Source organism: Podarcis cretensis (genome assembly GCF_951804945.1).
Source record: "Podarcis cretensis genome assembly, chromosome: 10".
In the NCBI taxonomy this organism is placed as follows: domain Eukaryota; kingdom Metazoa; phylum Chordata; class Lepidosauria; order Squamata; family Lacertidae; genus Podarcis; species Podarcis cretensis.
Genome location: NC_137179.1, coordinates 50852300 through 50875952, shown reverse-complemented (window position 1 = coordinate 50875952; position 23653 = coordinate 50852300). Strand labels below are relative to the sequence as shown.

The window sequence follows — 23653 nt, the reverse complement described above, 5'->3', positions numbered from 1 at the left end:
ATTTTTTTTAAAAAAAAAACACCACTCTAAAGCGGAACTCAAGGCAGCTAACAACCTGATAAGAAATGTAGGGATTGTAAAAGATAAAGCAATGCACAGCACAGTTCTATACCTGCCTAAGGGGGCAAACTAACAGGGGGTAGGGCTGGATTGGGTAGTGGCATCCCTCCATCCATCCCTGCTGGTCTTTACTTGCAAAGTGAAACCATTGAGCCTCTTGGGCTTGCTGATTGGAAGGTTAGCGGTTCGAGTCCCCCCCCCGATGGGGTGAGCTCCTGTTGCTCTGTCCCAGCTCCTGCCAACCCAGCAGTTTGAAAGCATGCCAATGCAAGTAGATAAATAGGTACCATTGCGGCAGGAAGGTAAATGGCATTTCCGTGCACTCTGGTTTCTGTCACGGTTTTCCGTTGCTCCAGTAGTGGTTTAGTCATGCTGGTCATATGACCCAGAAAGCTGTCTATGCCAGTTTCCTCTGCCTGAAAGTGAGATGAGTGCCGCAACCCCATAGTCGCCTTTGATTGGACTTAACAGTCCAGGGCTCCTTTACCTTTACCTTTACCTTGCAGAGTTCCACAATGCGCAGCCAGAGGAAAGCCCTGAAATTCTGGGGTGTTCCAGGGTGTTCTGCTGTTCCAAACAGTTGACCAGTGGCCCCATAGTTACAAGGAGGTCCCAGCTTCCTCTGTCTTGATGGGCCACTTCTATGTAGACAGTGCTTTCTGAGTGGCAAAAGTCAGACTTCATACACACACACGCACGACACATTCCGTTAAGCTTTCTTGAAAACTGAGCTTGCCCCTTTCTTTTAATTTGGGATGGAGCTGTTGCTCTGCCTTTGCATTTTCTTTTATGAGTTGCTTTTTGATGGTTTTATGGTCTGTTATTATTTTATGGTAAGCTGTTATGAGGGCCCTTGTGGCTTAAAAGCCACCTATAAATTTAAATGTGTGCCTTTTCTAAGGAGGAAAAGCATATCCTTTATCCCAATTCAAGCATTATACCCATGAGTAAATAAAAGAAAGGAGAAGGGGGAGCTGGAAGCTTGCGTAGCTCACAGAGGCTGTGTACACACATAACATCTGAAACGCACTGGAGTGGTTTGTACCCAGGGTTTTGCATTGGTACACACCATCATGCGATGGCATCATTTAAAGCAACAGCTACGCTTTCAAACTAGTGCACAGCAATGCTCTCTATTCCCTTGTAACTAGTGCTATTTTTCTAGAAAAAGAGGTGCCAGAGCTCGCCATGAGCACCTCCCTCCTTCTCTTAGAACGGCAGTGGTGCCCACCTAAGATGTGCCGGAAAGTACCCGAGAGTTCCAGCTGAAAAACAGCCCTACCTGTAAGCCTTGGGTCAGCGTTCAGGGTTGGATTCAGTGCCGTGAATATTCTTCTTATATTACTTTCTGGCTCAAGCCCCCATCCCAGGAAAGCTGAGACTCCAGTTTGGATGTCTGAGGAGCAGCCTTCCCACAACACGCCCCCTACTCCTAAGCTACGTGCAATCAGTGTTATTTCTTTAGCTAAGAACAATGGATCAAGAAGAGGTTAACGATAGAGGGAGAAGTACATAAATGGGTGGGAACCTCCATGTACTCAGCTGCAGATTTCCCTCCACCCTGTCAACTTGTAGAGGGCATGTGGGACAGTGATTTGGGGAGTGGAGGAAGAACTAGCACTCTGATTCCCATGATCACCACTCAGATATTTCTTGTAATTTATTCTTAACATCATCTTTTAAAATCTTAACCAACAATTTGGTTTTATTCTTGTTGATTTTGAGACCCACCACTTCTTCAAATTTATTTATTTCATTGAGTCCCCTTGGGATCGATTCTACTGGATCTTCTTCTGATATCTAATAATAATAATAATAATAATAATAATAATAATAATAATAATAATAATTTATTATTTGTACCCCGCCCATCTGGCTGGGTTTCCCCAGCCACTCTGGGCGGCTTCCAACAAAGATGAAAAATACACTAAAATGTTACATATTAAAAACTTCCCTGAACAGGGCTGCCTTCAGATGTCTTCTGAATGTCAGGTAGTTGTTTATCGCTTTGACATCTGATGGGAGGGCGTTCCACAGGGCGGGCGCCACTACCGAGAAGGCCCTCTGCCTGGTTCCCTGTAACTTGGCCTCTCACAGTGAGGGAACTGCCAGAAGGCCCTCGGAGCTGGACCATATCATCACATCATCTCAAAATACCTTTAGTTTGCATGCTCATTGTCCCACTTTTATCCCTTTAATTTGTTGATTACCGGTAGTTCTTATTCTTTGCGCCAATACTTCTAAAACTACTATGAACAATTAGAGTGATAGCTGGCAGACTTGTCTTGTTCCCTTGGTTATTTTACAATTTTCCGTCAATAAATTACTCACCATCAGTTTTGTTGATTGATCTGTATATATCACTTTCACTCCCCTTATAAAAGTGTCCCCACATCTCATAGACTCCATTACTTTAAGCATAAAATTCCAGGAGACGTTATCAAATGCTTTCTCAGCGTCCAAAAACATCATAAATTCTGTTCATTTGTGAGTATAACCCTTAATAGGGATGTCCAGAATGGTTCTATCTGGAGTATTCTTAATATTGTCACCTTGGCTCCTTCCATTCATTTAAAGTGAATGTTACTAAGGAATGCAGATGCCAACAGTCTTAAGGTCTATCTCAGTTGAGTCATTCATTTACTGGCATACTGTGCAGCTATTAAGAGAAGTCCAAGGTGATTTGCAGGAAAACCTCTTCTTAGACTATAGTGAGATGCTTGCTTCTAGGTAAGTCTGCAACATGCAATTGAGGATAGTTTTTTAAACCACTCAATTACAGGGATTAGTCAGGAGATATAGACATACAGACAGATATATATATATAGATAGGTTGGATCTTGTCACCTTCAACTTGCACACCTTTGAATCCAACCCATTATTTTTAATACAAGTAACTATAAATCCTGTTGATGATCAGTGCTCCATCTATGACACATGCATCAATTAAAACATGGGTGGGGACCCTATGGTCACCATTTTACACATTGGTATGGTTGGATGTGTTTCCAAGTTTCCTTCTGTCTGTCTGCACCAGTGGATGGAAAGGGGCCATGGATGACTTCATATATGTCCTATGTTTTTAAATCAAATCAAAGCTGTTTTAGGGGAAACACAGCATTTCTCAAGAAACTACAGGATAGGTGTGGGTTGTGGCTAACACTGTGTGTTAACAGCTTCACAAGCCTGTGGTGGGAGCACACTGGATGCGAAACACACAGGAGGTTGTGCACGGCTGAGGTGTTGTAGGTCTTCATCAGGCCAAGCAAGTATGGCCAGAGGTTAAGGATGATGAGCGTTGTAGCTTGGGAGGGCCACAGGTTTTTTGCCGCTGATCTAAAACCAAAGGAAGTCTGCTGTTTGCTTCAGACCCATTGTTTTTATCCATATGCAAATTTAATTGACAAATGCATCAGTTAATTAAAATATTCATGATTTATCAGTTCACTGTATTCAATTATGCTCACTCCCAGCCTAAATAAACACCCTGGAGTAAGTTATGTGGTCTCAGCAGGACTTAGTTCTGAGTAGACATGCAAGATGTCTTGACTTGGGTGAAAATCCTGCTTCTGTGTGCTCGTCAGAACTTTTCTATGAGTTGAATATTGAAGCATTTGCATGCATGAGGCTTACATTGCCTTGGAGCCTCTCCCACCCTATTTATGTAAACAGGGGCCCCAAATCCAGAGTAGGTTAGTTGTGCTTAAGTCCCATTGAAATCAATAGAACTGGTTAGTTGTGACTCATTTTACGACCCATTGATTCCAGTGGAACTATAGTCCGCCTGACTTCCTTTGGACTTCCACCGTTAATCTAGAAAAGAAGTGAAAGAGCTAGAATAACAGAATTGTGGAGTTGGAAGGTATCATCAAGTCCAGCCCCCTGCAATGAAATGAGAATGAAAATTCTGGCTTCTGTGGATTCCATATCCATCTTCCCTATCAATTGAAGCAAAAGCTGCTCTTTGCCTAAATCACTGTATCCCAAACTTGGGTCTGTTTTTGGACTACAAATCCCATCATCCCTTATCGCTGGTCCTGCTAGCTAGGGATGATGGGAAACAGCTGGGGACACAAGTTTGGGAAGCTGCTGGCCTAAGTGAATGAAAGTGCCTTTAGCTGAGGGTTTCCATTCACTCTTGTCAGCATTCGCCAGCTGCTCAGTGTGCCCCCATTGGAGTTGGTAAACAGGGTCACACAAACAGGCAGCCAGTTCCGGAGCCCGTTTAAAGAGGATAGAAGCTGGGGTGGCAGGGGGAAGTGATGTATAGTGGGAAGGGTCATAGCTTTGTGGTAGAGCATCCGTTTTGCATGTGGAAGATCTCGGGTTCAATCTCTGGTATTTCCAGATAGGGCTGGAAAAGACTTCCTGTCTGAAACCTTGCATGGTCACTGCCAGCCAGTGTTGAACAAATTGGCCTAGATGGGCCAATAGTCTGACTTCTAATGTTCTGTTATAGCCCTTGTAAGACTATAACATAGTGCAACATCCAGTAACACAATAGAACAAATGCCTTCTTTGCTTTTTGCATGCAGGGGTTGAAGGGTCTGAGGATGGCCAAAGACTTCCGCTACTACTTCCAGCATCCGTGGTCCCGCTTGATCGTGGCCTACCTGGTGATCTTCTGTAACTTCTTGATATTTGCCGAGGATCCAGTCTCTCACAGCCAAACAGAAGCAAATGTCATTGTCGTGGGGAACTGCTTTTCTTTTGTAGCAAACAAATACCCCGAGGGAGGAGGCTGGAGGTTTTTAAAAGTGTTCCTGTGGCTGCTTGCCATCCTTACCGGACTGATAGCTGGCAAGTTCTTCTTCCATCAACGCTTGTTTGGTAAGTTCCATGATGTGCTAAAAGTCTGTTTTCTCTCTCCCTCTCTGTGAGATGTTCCCGTTTCACACCTTTCAGGTTGAAAAGGCAGCAAAGCAAAGTGAAAGATGATGGCTGAATAGGATGTGCTGCGCAGCAGTGATGAGTCAGTCAGATCATCAATCTTGATGACTATAAGCAAAATAATCTTTCAAACAGTGAAGGCACATCTGTTTGGTCTAATGAAGAGGGCATTAACTTTCCTCACCAAAGACATGCTTCAGGACACTTTCCTCACTGTCTTGACGTATTTGTGAAACACAGCCTGGATATTATGATAAGAGCATGGCTTTGTTTAATGTGCTTTTTTGCATTTGTTGTAAGCATGCATTCAGTACCCAGGAGCCTTTGTTGTCCATTCCGTCCAATCCATGGAGTTGTGATCTGAGCTAGATTTTCCAGATAGGACTGACTCTTTGCAGTGAGATCATTCTTATGAGGATGACTTAAGAGCTGGGATAGCTCCACTGGTAGAGCATGAGACTCTTAATCTCAGGGTTGTGGGTTGGAGCCCCACATTGGGTGAAAAGGGGGTTGGACTAGTTGACCCTCATGGTCCCTTCCAACTCTACAATTCTATGAATTTGCAATTCTATGACTTGTTCTCAGGAATAAAATCTAAGTCCATGTTACACAAAAACCATTATGTTATTCCAATAAGCATTAATTAAAACATTAAAAGATGAAGACTCAGGGGAGATGGCTAATGGAACCACGAGTGCGATTAGCAATAATAATAATAATAATAATAATAATAATAATAATAATAATTTATTATTTGTACCCCGCCCATCTGGCTGGGCTTCCCCAGCCACTCTGGGCAGCTTCCAACAAAATATTAAAATACAGTAATGCACCAAGCATTAAAAGCTTCCCTAAACAGGGCTGCCTTCAGATGTCTTCTAAAAGTCTGGTAGTTGACATCTGGTGGGAGTGCATTCCACAGGGCTGGTGCCACTACCGAGAAGGCCCTCTGCCTGGTTCCTTGTAGGTTTCAACCAGATTACATTTGCTTCATGTAGATGTCTGGACAAAATGTCCCTGGAAAAAGTTGAAACCACCTCACTTCCTCTCACCATCAGGAAAGCTCTGCTTTGAGATCAGGAAGCTTGCCTGCCAGTCTGGGAAAGCACAGGTTCAAATCTCTCACCTTCACTCAAATATAAAGCCCACTGTCTGACTTTGGTCTGGTCACCCTGTCTCAACCTACCTTAAATATTTGAATTGTTGTGAGAATAAAAAGTGGGGATGACATGGGACTGTATATGGTGCCTTGATCTCCTTGGGGGTATCTGTCAGATGGGCAGCCCATCGGATTATTTACTGTGTGGCACCAACACATATGATCACCTTAGCAAGTGGCGATGCATAACATCCTATCTCTTGGTGACAAAGACTTATCACTCACTTCTCCTTTTAATATGTGATTAGGCATTGGTGTGTGGCAAAATTTTGTTCATCACTTGAGAGACTGGCTTATGGCAGACTTTGCCAATCTGGTACCCCCCAAATGTTTTAGATGAGCATTGCTATGGCTGATGGGAGTTGTAGTCCAAAACATCTGGAGAGTATCAGGTTGTCCAAGGCTGGCTTATGGAGTAGTTAGTTATATGCAGAACATCATAAGGTGCTCTTGACAAGTGGTAGTCTCTTTCAGTCCACAAAAGTGGCTAAGTCAGAGACTGTCAACATCTGACATTCCCGTTGTGTGATACAGGGTGTGGTCTGTTTTCAAGTTCATCTGATTCCCCATCACCCCAGATATCCAACACACATGTGTATCCTTTGCGAAATCAGTGGAAGCAGTCCCTGAACTGGCTTCCAGGTTCTCTGTACAGTGGTACCTTGGGTTACATACGCTTCAGGTTACGGCCTCCGCTAACCAAGAAATAGTACCTCGGGTTAAGAACTTTGCTTCAGGATGAGAACAGAATTCGTGATTTGGCGGCACAGCGGCAGCAGGAGGCCCCATTAGCTAAAGTGGTGCTTCAGGTTAAGAACAGACCTCCGGAACGAATTAAGTACTTAACCCGAGGTACCACTGTATATACATTGGTGAAAAAGAATTTCGGCCGTGCTAACTCTCGTAATCTTTACCAAACAAACATGGGTCAGATCCTGTTTTTAATATTTTAAAGGTAAGGAGCACAGAAATACCTCTCAGATTACACGTGTATCTGAGTACACAGCTTGTGTTCGTGACCTATTCCTAGGCAAAGCTGAAGTCAGATCAGGTTCAGGTGGTGAATCAGTCTATATTTATATTCTGTTCAGTCTGATTTCCCAGACCCCACGGCTATTCGGTTTCATTGTTGACATCAAGAGGGATATGTCAACTGAAGCAACTGGTGGTTGCACGGAGGGAAGCGCATTCCACAGGGCAGGGACAACAGCAGAAAATGCCCATTTCTGGGCCAGATTTGGGGTGCTGGTAGGGGAAAGAGAGGGAGGGGAAGTTAAGTTTTGTAAGTGAAAGTTTTGTGCAAATTGGACAACAGTGTCGGATAGAACTCATTCTGCCTGTGGGACTCAAGCTGTATTTGCATATATTACTCCCTTGTTACCCTCCTCTTGTCTTACCCATTGTGTAAATTAGATTGGAAGTTCCTTGGGGGTGGAGACCTATCTTTCTTTGCTTATATTATTTTGTAAAGTGACACATACCCACTTGAAATAGTTAGTAACAGTGTTTTTGATATTTTGTTGGGAGTCTCCCAGATGGGCAGCATATTGTAATTATAATTGTTATGGAATATGGAAAATTAATATTATATTTATTTACTTTTCCATAGCTCTCTTTACAATTGAAACAAAATGTCTATAATTTCAGATTTTCTATTGCTCAGTCCTCTGGTTCATGGGGATTCTCTAGTGCCAGAAATTTATGAGAGAGAGAGCCACAGCCTTGCAAATGCTGACTTAACACCATTTTTGCTGAAGCACTATCAAATCCCTGGGAAGATGTAAACATGTGTAAAGGTGGAAAAAAGCTTAAGTAAGCTTTTCCTCACCTTTGCTGACTAATTTGCTTTAATGTACTACTGTGTGTGTGTGTGTGTGTGTAGAGACACACCTGGGCCAAAAAAGATTTCTGTTGCACTTTTTAATATATTAAAAACTACTAATATCCCATCAGTAAATAGAATGTTTTTAGATTCAGAAGGTGACCAAGCTAACCGGAATCACAGTGAAACATAATTTGGCCTCTGGAATGGGGGGGGGGGGGGAAGCCTTGGGTCAAAGAGGCAGCTGGTGAGCAGCAGACTTTTAAGACTTGAAAGTAAACAGCTTTTGTTTAAGGCTTTTAGTAGAAATCTTCATTGACACAAGAACTGGTGGGATTTCCATTCGCTGAGCTTATTTTCCCACCTGTTTATGAAACTGTGCCATTGTCTGCACTGAGACAAGACAGGTCTAAAATGCTGTACACATTTTTGCAAGCGGTTTCCCCAGGTGCAATGCATGCTAGTATGCTATTTTCACTAAGGTGGAATTTACATTAAAAAAGCTGTGAAAATGCTTAATTTTAAAATATATATATTGAATTTGTCATTAGCCCATCATCGCCATCTAGTGTCACATTTGTATAATGCATGTAAAACATTTATATTTGCAGCTGCATAAAAGGTAAAGGCACCCCTGACCATTAGGTCCAGTCATGACTGACTCTGGGGTTGCGGCGCTCATCTCGCTTTACTAGGTGAGGGAGCTGGCGTACAGCTTCCGGGTCATGTGGCCAGCATGACTAAGCCATTTCTGGCGAACCAGAGCAGTGCACGGAAAAGCCGTTTACCTTCCCACTGGAGCAGTACCTATTTATCTACTTGCACTTTGAGGTGCTTTCGAACTGCTAGGTTGGCAGGAGCAGGGACCGTCACGGGGATTCAAACTGCTGACCTTCTGATCGGCAAGTCCTAGGCTCTGTGGTTTAACCCACAGCGCCACCCGTGAGTCTAATATATTCCTTGGCCCTAACATATGCATTTTTGTATGGACTTGGAGAAGTGTATTATGAAACTTGGAGAAGTGTGAATTTTAAAGGAGGGCTGTGTTTTGGTTCTCACAAGACTTTGAAAAGTGCAAATTCAATAAGTTCGCTTTTAGCTGTTAACTGAATTGAGTTTCTCCCCCATCGCTATCCGAGGGCACTTCACTGGTCAGCCCTGCTCTGGTGTTATAAAGGCTGCCAGTTTGCAATAAAGCCTTGATCACGTTGATCAGATGCTGAAAAAAGAGGAGACAAAACAGTGTATGCAAGATTGCAACCGTAATCATTAAAGTATACAAATGCAGAGCTATTACAGATATTCTATCTGAGAGTAGAGGTCGAGGTATTGGAATCAAAATTGGAAGTTGCTCAAGAATCGATTCTAACCATAAACAATCAGGGCTTAAGAAAACTCTGCAGTACGACTTCCATCCAGCAATGTCTTAAAAAGAGTCATTAAAAAAAAGATGCACATATTTAAGTCTTCTCTTTTTCTTTGCCACATTGCCAGGGGGAGAGTCAGATGTGTTCAGCAGTGCCTTGAAAGCAAAATTAAAAATGTAACTTTGAGGAGAGTGACCCCTTTGTTTTAAGAGAAGATACAGAACATTGGGAGAGATGTCCTTTTCTTCATGAACGCCATGAAGTGAGTTATGTATGAACTCACTTTACATTTGATACTTTTTTTTAAGGAAAAAGCAACAGATGGATACATCAGGTTTTCATGTTCTATAAATCACCTTGAACATAAAATGTATCTGTCAATTTTGGTTTTCTCATTTCCCAGCAGCCTTAAGGTCAGTTCACCACATTTGTGCATTAGTTTGTGATTTAAAAAATAAAATTAAACAAGGTTCCCATGAAAATTAATCAACATTTTAGCATGCTTTTCTCCTGAATTTCACTTTGTTTCTTATCTGGCTTCCCAATTACTTTTTTATTTTATAAATGGGTATTGTGCCTGCAACTAAATCGTGTCACCCCCAGGTGAAATGTGGCGTTTATTTGAAAGGCATTATGAGACTGCATAATAAGAGCTTGGGAAATAAATGTCAGAGAATATTGAATGTAATAGATGCCTTGCTAGGTAGGCAGAGGGCAATTAAGCCAAAACAGCAAAGCTCTGGACGCTGACAATACTTTCTTGCAGCTGACCGCAGAGCAGATCGAAGCAGGATGAATTGATGCCCCCAACACTGTTGATAGCAACCCCTTTTTCTGTTTGCCTCCCCCCCGCCCCCAAGAAACAACTAGGCATAAAAAGCAATGGAGCCAATTGATGGGTGTTTTCAAGGCTTGTTTCTGCATGGGGACAAGAAATGCTTTTTTTCAAATCTAATTACTGTGTGTGTGAGAAAGAGATGGTAGATAGAAAGATAGATAGATAGAGAAATGTGTGTGTGTGTTAGATGTGAAAATAAATGTGTATGAATTAATGTGTCTGTATATTTATCTGCATGTGTGTGTGTGTATGTATAAGAGAGACTGTCTAGGGAAGTTTTTTTTAATGTTTATTGCTCTATTATGTTTTTTATATGCATTGGAAGCCACCCAGAGTGGTGGGTACAGATTGACAGGGTACAAATAATAAAATTGTTGTTGTTGCTGCTGCTATCAGCACAATTTTTCTAGAAAAAGAGATGCTTGAACTTACTATGAATGGATCCTTTGTTCTCTTGGCAATGGCGCCCACCTGAGAGGTGCCGGAACTAAGTTCCAGCAAGTTCTGGCTGGAAAAAAAGCCCTGACTGTTGTTGTTGTTGTTGTTGTTGTTGTTGTTGTTACACAAGCCCCCCCTTTTTTTGCATTTGCCCTGTCTACGCCTGAGTCTCAGACTGGAATAAAATCCCCACCTCTGTCTGGAGTAAAACTGGTCCAGAATTTAATGTCAGTGAAAAACTTGTGGTTTTAGCTTGTAGTCCTATACAAACCTACCTACTTGAGGGTAAGCCCATTGAATACAATGGAACTTGGTACCAAGAAACCATGTATAGGATCTCTCTGCTGTTGTGCCTTCAATAGTTCAAAATTATGTTGTTCCTTTTGGCTCTAAACTCAACTGTTTCCTAATAATAGCAATCATTTCTGAAGAATGCATGTGACTGAAGGCTTTAAATAGTGGCCTAATCATAAATACCTGAATTGACAATCAGCGGCTGCATGTGGATTCAGGCTCATCAGTTTCCAGCTGTGGTTTATAGCCAGTTTATTGAAAGTTGCCTTGTAAATAAAACTTGGCACCATGGACCACTGATGATGCAAATGTAGGCATCTAAAAATAGAGAAGTAAGCAGCCCTTCCATAAGCTCCGTTGATGCTTTCCCAATTTTGTTAACAGCAGAATAATGTAGATGTGCTGGTACCTCCTTTACTGAATCCAGGATTTTTTTGGCAGGTCCATATTTCATATTTTGCCAACTGGGAAAGATTTCTGTGTTTTCCATTCACATGGAAGCTCTGTTAAACATTTTGAACTGTCTTACAAGAGAAAAAGCCCTCCCACAAAATTAAATCTTGACTCCAACAGTCCCATTGATAGCAGTGCGGTAGAAATGACAACTCATAAAATCTGGCTTAGCACTTGCAGACAACCAGTCAGAATTGCAACCAAAACAGATTCTTAGTACTAAACCTGGAGAAGGGCCCCCCATTACATTTTGAGCTTCAGGGCCCTCAAAATGTAGGTCCACCACTGGCTGAAGGGTTTAGCTGGGTCTGTTCTAGAAAGCTCCTGTGGTACCAAATGCTTGAACAGGATTCCTATGAAACAGGATTCCTATGAAAACTGAATCCTTGTAGACCTCTTCGATTCCATCAGCTTCCTCTCTTCCAGGTTCACATTAATTATCATCATCATCATCATCATTTTATTATTTATACCCCAACCATCTGGCTGGGCTCCCAACAGAATTAAAAGCACAAGAAAACATCGAACATTAAAAACTTCCCTAAACAGGGCTTCAGATGTCTTCTAAAAGTCAGTTGTTTATATCCTTGACATCTGATGGGAGGGCATTCCGCAGGGTGGGTGCCACCACCAAGAAGGCCCTCTGCCTGGTAAATAAGGATGTGTGTGTGTGTGTGTGTGTGTGGAGGGGGTGTCAAATGACATGTTAGATGGGAATCCATAATTAGATCACCCGGTGACATTTTCTTCATCTTCCACAAGCAGCAGAGCAGAATCCTGATTTAAATTAGGGCTGCGATACGGGGGAGGAAGCAGTCTAATCATTTTTCCTCTTTCCAGGGCCCTGATCTAAATCAAGTGGATAGCTTCGTTGGTTAGAGTTTGGACACTTCTGTCCATGACTTGAGTCCAAAGTGTCCCTCGCGAACCTGTTTTTAAGTGGAGTAGAAATTGCAATGTTTTGGAATAGCATTGGTATTATAACTCCTGTTATGAGTGCTTGGCTGATGACAGATTTGGGTCCCATAAAGACATCTCAGTGCTTCACTTTCATGTTCAGATTGCAGGAGAAGAAAGTGAAGAAATAATGTTGCCTTTGTAAACACTTGGGATTTCCCTCCCCACAAAATCACCTAAGGAGAATGAAACATTTCAGCCTCTTTCCATGAATTCAAAGGAAGGAGAAGCATCAGGATTGGGAAGAAGACACAGTTTCAGAGGCATAGTGTCTGCTATACCTGCAGAAGGTCCCAAGTTCAGTCTATCTGAAATCTACAGGTACATCTGGGAAGAACTTCCTGTCTGAAACCCTGGGGAGTTTCTGCCAGATTTCTGTCCCCAGACACAAGAAATCTTTCTGGACAGATCTGTGCCCACAACATGACATGGTAGTTAAAAGTGTCAGACTAGGGCAAGAGTATTGTGTGTCAAGGTCCCCAGGGCCACCCCAAATAACTCACACATCACACAGAAATTTTGTTTAAGGTTTTTGGCATAATTTTGGTCACAACTTTATTAAAATACAAAATATGTGAGTGGTTGCTTAGGCATTGGTTGCGACTATCTGCCCCCCAGTGGGGGACAGACTGACATTCTGCAAGCCTGCGAAAGTCAGAAAAGAGGAATACATATGGGGGTAGCGATGGAGCAGGGAACCTGCCCTCAGCCCTCCCCGAATGCAACCAGGGGCTCTTGCGTGGCCCTAGCCCCTTGACAGGGTTCGGACGAAAGCAATGGTGAGCCGCTGTATTCCTTTAATGGAATCCCTTGCAGCAGCAGCATTAGAGGGGCAGGCACAGCCAATCCATGCCCCTCAACCAACCAAACCATAAACCAATGCCTAACCGCAACTTTACAAGTTGTGACAATTTCCTACACAGTAGGCAAAAAACAAATGGCCCCAGCCAATCAGCCAGATAGACAAAATTCCTAGCAGGCCCCTGCCCCAAAAGCAGATGACCTCATGACAGGCATAGCAAGGTCAAAGTGAACAACCCTAATTAAAGGGAGGGGGGGACGGTCAATCCGATGCACAGGGCCAAAAGAGGAAGCTCTATGCCTCATGCAGGGAGTTTTAACATTTCTGGCTGTCAGTCAACAAATGGCAGCATTAATTTCTTCCCAACAACAAGGGAAGCCCAATCACAACAGTGGCCAAAGATCAATTAGCCCGCCCCACAACTTTGGAGTGTCCTGTCGGGCCCCACCGCAACACGTGCTTTCCATGAAGGAGAACACACTTTGTTAGCCCAGAAATGGAAGCAAGAAGAAATTCCGATGAAAGAAGAATGGCAGACGAAATTAATGGACTATGCAGAATTGGACAAAATGACAGAAAGGATTTGAAACCTGTGGGACCAGAGATTTACAGAAGATTGGAAGAAGTATATGAATTATTTGAAGAACAACTGTAATTAACAAATTACGCTAGTAGACTACAAGAAGTTTTGTAAGGAGAACTATACAAAGTGTTACAAAGTAGAAAAAGATAGAGCTATTGGTTATCAGTTTGAAATGTAATAGGGAAAATAAGAAATGCATACTAAGAGATTAGATTGGAAAATTTTCAGACAGGACGGATGGAAGTAAAAAAAAAAATGAATAAAATGTAAAAGTATGTTTAATGACTGTTGAAAATGATATGTTAAAAAACTAATAAAAATTATATATATATAAATAAAGTGTCAGACTAGAATCTGGAAGAACTGGGTTCAAATCCCCACTCAGTCATAAAGCTCACTGGCTGCCTTTGTGCATGGGGCCTCTCAGCTTCACCAGCCTCACAGGGTTGTTGTGGAGATTGAGTGAGGAGGAGCAGATCCTTGGAGAAAAATGTAGGATATAAATAAAACAAATAACATCAACTGAGGGAGGGATACTTGGTTCCGTAGTCATTACAGTGGTACCTCAGGTTACATACACTTCAGGTTACATACGCTTCAGGTTACAGACTCCGCTAACCCAGAAATAGTACCTCGGGTTAAGAGCTTTGCTTCAGGATGAGAACAAAAATCGTGCTCTGGCGGCGCGGCAGCAGCAGGAGGCCCCATTAGCTAAAGTGGTGCTTCAGGTTAAGAACAGTTTCAGGTTAAGAACAGACCTCCGGAACGAATTAAGTACTTAACCTGAGGTACCTGAGGTATTGTTTTAAGGTGATTGTTAGCATAAAGACTCCGTATTCCATATAATGTTTAGATTTTTCTTTTCTTTTGTTTAAAAAATGTGGTTGATTACTGGGTTTTGCAAAGTTCAGGCTGTAATAAAAACATTCTAAAACAAATGCTGGCAAAAAGTTATTGAAATAATTCAGTTGCCTCGCACACCCCAAAGGAAGCGCTGTGGAATTAATGTCTGCCTCTTTGACTTCCTCTGAAAAATGCTAATAGTCTCTGGATTAAAATGGTTGATTTGATTGAAAGGTTTATGTTGCCTATATAAACAATTCCAGTTGCTTTCCCTAAACTAAACTGGCAGCACATTCATTCGGAAGTAAATCCCGTTGGGTTGCATTCAGCGCTTTGCGAGTTGCGTCCCTTCTTCCCATGCAGCAGGAGTTCCCTTTCCTTGCTGCTCCCCATATGTGTAGGATTGCTCGACAAATTAATTTAATGCATGGTATGTGGGTCTCCTTGGGACGTGGGTGGTGCTGTGGGTAAAACCTCAGCGCCTAGGACTTGCCGATCGCATGGTCGGCGGTTCGAATCCCCACGGCGGGGTGAGCTCCCGTCGTTCGGTCCCAGCTCCTGCCCACCTAGCAGTTCGAAAGCACCCCTAAGTGCAAGTAGATAAATAGGTACCGCTTTATAGCAGGAAGGTAAACGGCGTTCCGTGTGCTGCGCTGGTGCTGGTTCGCCAGAGCAGCTTCGTCACGCTGGCCACGTGACCCGGAAGTGTCTCCGGACAGCGCTGGCCCCCGGCCTCTTAAGTGAGATGAGCGCAGAACCCTAGAGTCTGGCAAGACTGGCCCACACGGGCAGGGTACCTATGTGGGTCTCCTTGGCATCCCTCCAAAAAAGAACTCGGTATTAGTTAATTAGAGCATTTTAGCTAATAGTGAGATCCAGAAACATTTAACTAGTGCCTGCCAACTTTGTAAGACAATCCTGGCGATCTCTACGGTTGCCATATTCTGCAAAGTCATGCGAACAATGGCAGGACCTGTGCAACACATCTCTTATTTGGAGATTGTGTTGACACTGCCTCTCGACTACATCCGCTAATTGTTCTTTTCTTGCAGGGAAATGGGAACGAGCTCGTTTCACACTATTTGGATGTGTCAAATCAAACAGAAATGAGTAATATTATAATGAAGCACTTAAAAGCCCCCTGTTTGCAGATTAAAATATGGCTAGGTAAATATGAACAGATGTCGGGTGCCTTTGGTTTGCAGGGAAACAAGTTAATCAGGGTGACATCAGAAATAGTTGTGTGCCGCTGAGTAAATGTACATTTTTAACTCCTCCAAATATTGTCTGTGGGGTTGCGAGAGAGGCCACAGTTTACCCGTTATCTTTGGATATCATCCTGTCTGACCATGTAGCTGCTCACCCAAGTGCCACATGTTAGCTGGGAAATTATTAGGCTTTTGCTGCTGGATGAACAAGTCTTTACCATTGTTAGGGTTTTGATCTTGTTTTTTTTATATATATATATATATATATATATATATATATATATATATAATATATATATATAGAGAGAGAGAGATTTTAACTATTTTATGTGTAAATCACTATGAGACGGTGGTTAAGAAGATGATTAATTGTAATATTATTATTATTATTAATAATAATTTATTATTTGTACCCCGCCCATCTGGCTGGGTTTCCCCAGCCACTCTGGGCGGCTTCCACAGAAAACAAAAATACACTAAAATATCACACATTAAAACCTTCCCTGAACAGGGCAGCCTTAAGATGTCTTCTGAATGTCAGGTAGTTGTTTATCGCTTTGACATCTGATGGGAGGGCGTTCCATAGGGCAGGTGCCACTACCAAGAAGGCCCTCTGCCTGGTTCCCTGTAGCTTTGCTTCTCGCAATGAGGGAACCGCCAGAAGGCCCTTGGCGCTGGACCTCAGCGTCCGGGCAGAACGATGGGGGTGGAGACGCTCCTTCAGGTATACTGGGCCGAAGCTGTTCAGGGCTTTAAAAGTCAACACCAGCACTTTGAATTGTGCTCGGAAACGTACTGGGAGCCAATGTAGGTCTTTCAAGACCGGTGTTATGTGCAGTGGTGTAGTGTGGGGGGTGCAGGGGGGGCCGGCCGCACCAGGCGCAACATCTGGGGGTTAGGGTTAGGTATAGGGTTAGGGGGCGCAAATCCAGGGTTAGGGGGCGCAAATTACTTGCCTTGCCCCGGGTGCTGACAACCCACGCTACGCCACTGGTTATGTGGTCTTGGCGGCCGCCCCCAGTCACCAGTCTAGCTGCCGCATTCTGGATTAGTTGTAGTTTCCTGGTCACCTTCAAAGGTAGCCCCACGTAGAGCACATTGCAGTAGTCCAAGCGGGAGATAACTAGAGCATGTACCACTCTGGTGAGACAGTTTGCAGGCAGGTAGGGTCTCAGCCTGCATACCAGGTGGAGTTGGTAGACAGCTGCCCTGGATACAGAATTGACCTGTGCCTCCATGGACAGCTATGAGTCCAAAATGACTCCCAGGCTGCGCACCTGGTCCTTCAGGGGCACAGTTACCCCATTCAGGACCAGGGAGTCCTCCACACCAGCCCACCCCCTGTCCCCCAAAAACAGTACTTCTGTCTTGTCAGGATTCAACCTCAATCCATTAGCCGCCATCCATCCTCCAACCGCCTCCAAGCACTCACACAGGACCTTCACCGCTTTCACTGGTTCTGATTTGAAAGAGAGGTAGAGCTGGGTATCATCTGCATATTGATGGACACCCAGTCCAAACCCCCTGATGATCTCTCCCAGGGGCTTCATATAGATGTTAAAAAGCATGGGGGAGAGGACGGAACCCTGAGGTACCCCACAAGTGAGGGCCCAGGGGTCTGAACACTCATCCCCCACCACCACTTTCTGAACACGGCCCAGTAGGAAGGAGCGAAACCACTGTATAACAGTGCCCCCAGCTCCCAGCCCCTCTAGACGGTCCAGAAGGATGTTATGGTCGATTGTATCAAAGGCCACTGAGAGATCCAGCAGAACTAGGAAACAGCTCTCACCTTTGTCCCTAACTCAGCCGAGATCATCAACCAGTGCGACCAAGGCAGTTTCAGTCCCATGATGAGGCCCGATTGGAAGGGATCCAAATGGTCCGCATCCTCCAGGCGTGCCTGGAGTTGTTCAGCAACCACTCGCTCAATCACCTTGTCCAAGAATGGAAGATTTGAGACTGGGCAATAGTTGGCCATACTGGCTGGGTCTAAAGATGTTTTTTTAAAGAAGTGGTTTAATGACCGCCTCTTTCAGCGGATCTGGGAATGTTCCCTCACAGAGGGAAGCATTCACCACCCCGCAGAGCCCATCGCCCAGCCCTTCCCGGCTTGCTTTTATTAGCCAGGGTGGGCAAGGATCAAGGAGACAGGTGGTTGGTTTCACGCGTCCAAGCAGCCTGTCTACATCCTCGGGGGTAACGGATTGAAATTGATTCCATGCAACTTGACCAGACAGGGCTCTAGCACTGTCCCGCCCCGGCCCTGCTCCCACGGTGGTGTCTAGCTCCTTCCGAATATGAGTGATTTTATCTGCAAAAAACTTTGCAAAATCGTTGCAGGAGATCTTGGGGTCTTTACAAGGCCCCGGTGGTAAAGGTGGTTCCGTTAAATTGCGGACCACCTGAAAGAGTCTCCTGCTACTATTTTCTGCAGATGCAATAGAGGCGGTGAAGAAAGTCTTCTTCGCCTTCGCTATCGCCACTTGGTAGGCTCGACGTTGAGCTCTAACCTGTGTCCGGTCAGATTCGGAATGAGTTTTCTGCCGCCGACGCTCTAGCCGTCTCAGCGTTTGTTTCATCGCCCTCAGCTCCGAAGAAAACCACGGGGCTGTCCGGGCTCCATGCAATCGGAGAGGGCACTTCAGAGCCAGACAGTTGATAGCCTTGGTTAACTCCGCATTCCAGCGGGCCACCAAGGAATCAGCTGAGAGGCCATCAAGATGGGATAAAGCATCCCCTACCACTCTCTGGAAACCATTTGGATCCATTAAGTGGCGGGGGCGGACCATCCGAATTGGTCCCACCTCCCTGCAGAGGGGAAGGGTTGCGGAGAAGTCCAGTTGCACCAGGAAGTGATCTGACCATGGCACTTCTTTAGTTTCACTTTTATTTAGTGTCAGATCACCCACGTCACTAGAGGTGAACACCAGGTCTAAGGCATGTCCATGACTATGAGTTGGGCCAAACCTATTCAGGGACAGCCCCATGGAGGCCATGCTTTCCACGAAGTCCCGAGTGGCCCCTTGTAAGGTCGTGTCGGCATGGATGTTAAAATCCCCTAGGACAACCAAACTAGGTATCTCTAGGAGAACATCCGCCACGACCTGAAGCAGCTCGGGCAGGGAATCCTTGGTGCATAATAGTAATTCTTCTGAAACAGGCATGGACATTGCTGATGTAAACGAAGGTAGCCATTTGTGGGCCACATAGCAGTGATCAGGAAGATCTGTCTATATCATCTATCTATCTATCTATCTATCTATCTATCTATCTATCATCTATCATCTATCATCTATCTATCTATCTATCTATCTATCTATCTATCTATCTATCATCTATCTATCTATCTATCTATCTATATCTATCATCTATCTATCTATCATCTATCTATCTATCTATCTATCTATCATCTATCTCTCTGTCTATCTATCTATCTATCTATCTATCTATCTATCATCTATCTATCTATCTATCTATCTATCTATCTATCTATCATCTATCTATCTATCTATCATCTATCTATCTATCTATCTATCTATCTATCATCTATCTATCTATCTATCTATCTATCTATCATCTATCTATCTATCTATCATCTATCTATCATCTATCTATCTATCTATCTATCTATCTATCATCTATCTATCTATCTATCTATCTATCTATCATCTATCTCTCTGTCTATCTATCTATCTATCATCTATCTATCTATCTATCTATCTATCATCTATCTATCTATCTATCTATCTATCTATCTATCTATCATCTATCTATCTATCTATCTATCTATCATCTATCTATCTATCTATCTATCTATCTATCTATCATCTATTTATCTATCTATCTATCTATCTATCTATCTATCATCTATCTATCTATCTATCTATCTATCTATCATCTATCTATCTATCATCTATCTATCTATCTATCTATCATCTATCTATCTATCTATCTATCTATCTATCTATCAATCATCTATCTATCTATCTATCTATCATCTATCTATCTATCTATCTATCTATCTATTATCTATCTATCTATCTATCTATCAATCAATCAATCAATCAATCTATCTATCATCTATCTATCATCTATCTATCTATCTATCTATCTATCTATCTATCATCTATCTATCTATCATCTATCTATCTATCATCTATCTCTCTGTCTGTCTATCTATCTATCTATCTATCTATCTATCATCTATCTATCTATCATCTATCTATCTATCTATCTATCTATCATCTATCTATCTATCTATCATCTATCTATCTATCATCTATCTATCTATCTATCTATCTATCTATCTATCTATCTATCTTCTATCTATCATCTATCTATCTATCTATCATCTATCTATCTATCATCTATCTCTCTGTCTGTCTATCTATCTATCTATCTATCTATCATCTATCTATCATCTATCTATCTATCTATCTATCTATCTATCTATCTATCATCTATCTATCTATCATCTATCTATCTATCTATCATCTATCTATCTATCTATCTATCTATCTATCTATCTATCTATCTATCATCTATCTATCATCTATCTATCATCTATCTATCTATCTATCTATCTATCTATCTATCTATCATCTATCTATCTATCTATCTATCATCTATCTATCTATCTATCTATCTATCTATCATCTATCTATCATCTATCATCTATCTATCATCTATCTCTATCTATCAATCATCTATCTCTATCTATCTGTCTATCTATATCTATCATCTATCATCTATCATCTATCTATCTAACATTTATCTATCATCTATCTATCATCTATCTATCATCTATTTTGTGTTTTTGTGCCCTCTTTCTTGGGCTTCACATAACGAATCATTAAAACAAACATCTGAAATAAACATGACCAAGCAAGTTGCTTATTTTTCAAATTTTAATTTATTAAATGAAGGTAGCCATTTATGGGCCACAAAGCAGTGATCAGGAAGATCTATCTATCTATCATCATCATGTATTTGGTGTTTTTGTGCCCCCCCTTCTAGGGTACAGAGTGGCTTCACATAACAAATCATTAAAACAAACATCTGAAATAAACAGATATAAAACAGACCATAAAACCACTATATTACACACACACACACATACACACAGACGTAGAGCAGAAGTTAAAATAGCTAAAGGGGGAAACCTACCCCGATGAGAACTGATATTTATATATGTCAACTGTGGGGGCGGACCAGAATCTTCTGGGAAGGAGTTCCATACTCGGGGACACCACTGGGAATGCCCTGTCTCATGTCAACCACCATCTTCTGATGGTGATGGGATCAGGGTACCTCCTACTGTTGGTAACAAACTGGGTTGGCTGGTAATGGGGGAAAATCTCTGCCAGGCAGGTCCCAAGTAGGGATAAGGGAGAAATTTGATTCAGTCAATATCGAAAGGTGAACCTACAGAATCTATGCTTTCTGAAACAAGGCATTAACTGAAACAGAGCCACCCATCACTATTTACACTTCTTGCAATTCAGCGGCTCGGTATTGAATACAAAAATGCATATACTAGGGTAAATATGGGCATATAAATACAAGCATTAGTGAAAATAACATACAGAAATGCATTATCTTGGGGGAAATTACTTTGCAAAAATGTGCACATTGCACAAAAATGCATATGCTAAAATACTGACACATTTTCATGAACACTTTTGATAAAATCTTTTGCAAATGGATGCAGAAATATGGAGAACTGAACTTAAGATTAGGACAATGAGAAACCGAGAAACCAAAATGGGGATATTTATATGCTAATAACATCCTGACAGCTGACTTTTTTTTGACTTGGAGAGTCCTAAGTATCTGTGGTGCACAACCATATTGTAATAACACTGACTGCTCACTAGCGCTTCAAGTCTGATGCCTTTTGTAAAGATCTGTGATATCTCTTCTCTTTAAATTATCCATTCTCTTTCATTTAAGATGTCAGAGCCATCTCAAGTCAAAGTCACCAAAGCAAGGTTTTTCTGTAGTTAGCTTGGTCTCTCCCCCCCCCGAAAATACATGTTAAAAACACCTCTCTTTGCTGAGTAAGTATCTAAAAATAGTCTAAACAACAGTGGCTGTGTTTGCACAGTAGAGTGAATATGGTTCTAGAAAAGCAGTGAGCTTTTTGTTATTTCTTTTTTTTTTTAAGTGAACCATGGAGTAGCTATGTAAATCCTGTGTTAGCTAAACTGTAAAAATATAAAGCCATTTTATCAACAAGATCACTAGCTATTTATGAAAGTAATTACTGATCTGAAATGTGTGACTCATTAGCAAAGGCTGGGATCTAAAGAGCCACATGGGGGACTTTTGCACATGCAGTGAAGTTCAAGCTTGCTTTCTGAAAATGGCGGCATATACTACCTTTTAAAGGTTGCTTTGAAGCCCAGAATAACTTTAGTATATTCTCTGATGCTCCTCAAGGAACTGGCTCACAATGCACAAAAGCACCCACCTAGTGAAATCAACGAAATCAGCTTCAGAGAAATACCGGTCCAGCTTCATAAGTCAAGATATGAACAAGACTTATGCAGTTGCTTCACTCTTCCCTTCTCAAGAGTCAAGGAGTCTCAAGTTAAGCATAGCTCCCTGTTGTGCCAGGTTGATGTCCTCCAGGGAACTGGTTGATGTCCTCCAAACAAGTGAGCATATGAAACCATGGTTGGTTTCATATCCAGGCTTCTTTGGAAGTTGCTCGCCATAGTTTCCTCGTTTAGACATAACAAGAAACCATACTAACAGTGATTTTGCTTGTTTACACGAGGGAAACAGCCAAGTGGCTGTGTTGAGGTGGAGATGAGGTTCATTAATCTCTTGGCTTATTTAGCTGAGATACTGTTGTCCAAGCATGGCCAGTGCATCCAAAATAAAGGCATTCTGTGTGCATGTGATAAATCTGAGGAACACTGGAAGTTGAGACAGACCATTGGTCCTTCTAGCTCTCCAGAGTTTCAGGCAGGAGTCTTCCTAGCCCTGCCTGGAGATACCAGGGGTTGAACTTTGGAACTTCTTCATGGCAAGCAAATGTTCTCCCACTGAATTGTAGCTGTGAATCATTTGCAAGTGATGACTTCCCTTTCCCAGTTTTCCCATTGACTGAGATACAAAATACTTTGGGCACACAGAGCTACACATGAGTAGGGAAAAGAAAGTAATAACTGCATCAATGGAACAGCTCTCCCACCAAACATGGAAATAAATAGGGTAGTGGATGGACTTGGTGGGAAGCTCCTGAATTCTCATAAAACACACTGGATTAAGAATATTCTGTCGTCTTTAGTATGAACCTGTCTGCTCACTCTAGAGCTCTAGAACTCTAGAACTCACCAAGCAGAGTTCTGCTTCTGGTTTCTAAGCTATTTGAGCCTAGCTGGTAGTTGGATAGAGCGTAACATCCAGTTTATCCAAATGTTTTCTGAAGAAGAATTAACAGGCTAGCTCCCTACTGGCTTTTATAGGATCTGTAAAGATTTGTTTGTTCTATAGGGCATTTGAAGCTGGTTAGGAGATCTTGGGTTTGATCTGTTTCTTCCTGGTGCTTCTAATGTTCTTTCTTTCTTTTTTACTTAGCTACTTCTAATTTTTTAAATGACATTCTTATTGTGGAGTTGGTAGCGACAGTGTGTTTATATTGCTAACCATCTTAAGAGGCCCTTAAAGTGTGGAATTTAAAGTTTTAACATTTAGTGGCAACATACATAATAAGACAGGAGTGCCTGGTGTGCTCAGGTCCATGGGGTCACGAAGAGTCGGACACGACTAAACGACTAAACAACAACAACATAATAATAAATTATTATTTGGCAGTGGATGGGGATATAAACACATTACATATAAGATCTTACATATAAGATCTGTATATATTCCTTAGCAGCCTGTACAACATTCCACTGTACAACATGGAGTCCACTGTGCTGGG

General features: G+C 42.3%; 1 protein-coding gene across 3 annotated transcripts in view; it reads left to right on the top strand.

The window, feature by feature from the left end:
- Positions 1-23653, top strand: part of TMEM117 (transmembrane protein 117) — a 215750-nt gene that overhangs the window by 3682 nt on the left and 188415 nt on the right. For all 3 annotated transcript variants that reach the window (XM_079994283.1, XM_079994284.1, XM_079994285.1), the window contains exon 2: positions 4596-4890. In XM_079994283.1, coding sequence (XP_079850409.1) covers positions 4614-4890 — 277 coding nt within the window. In that variant the 5' untranslated portion in view covers positions 4596-4613. The remainder of the gene's footprint in view (positions 1-4595; positions 4891-23653) is intronic.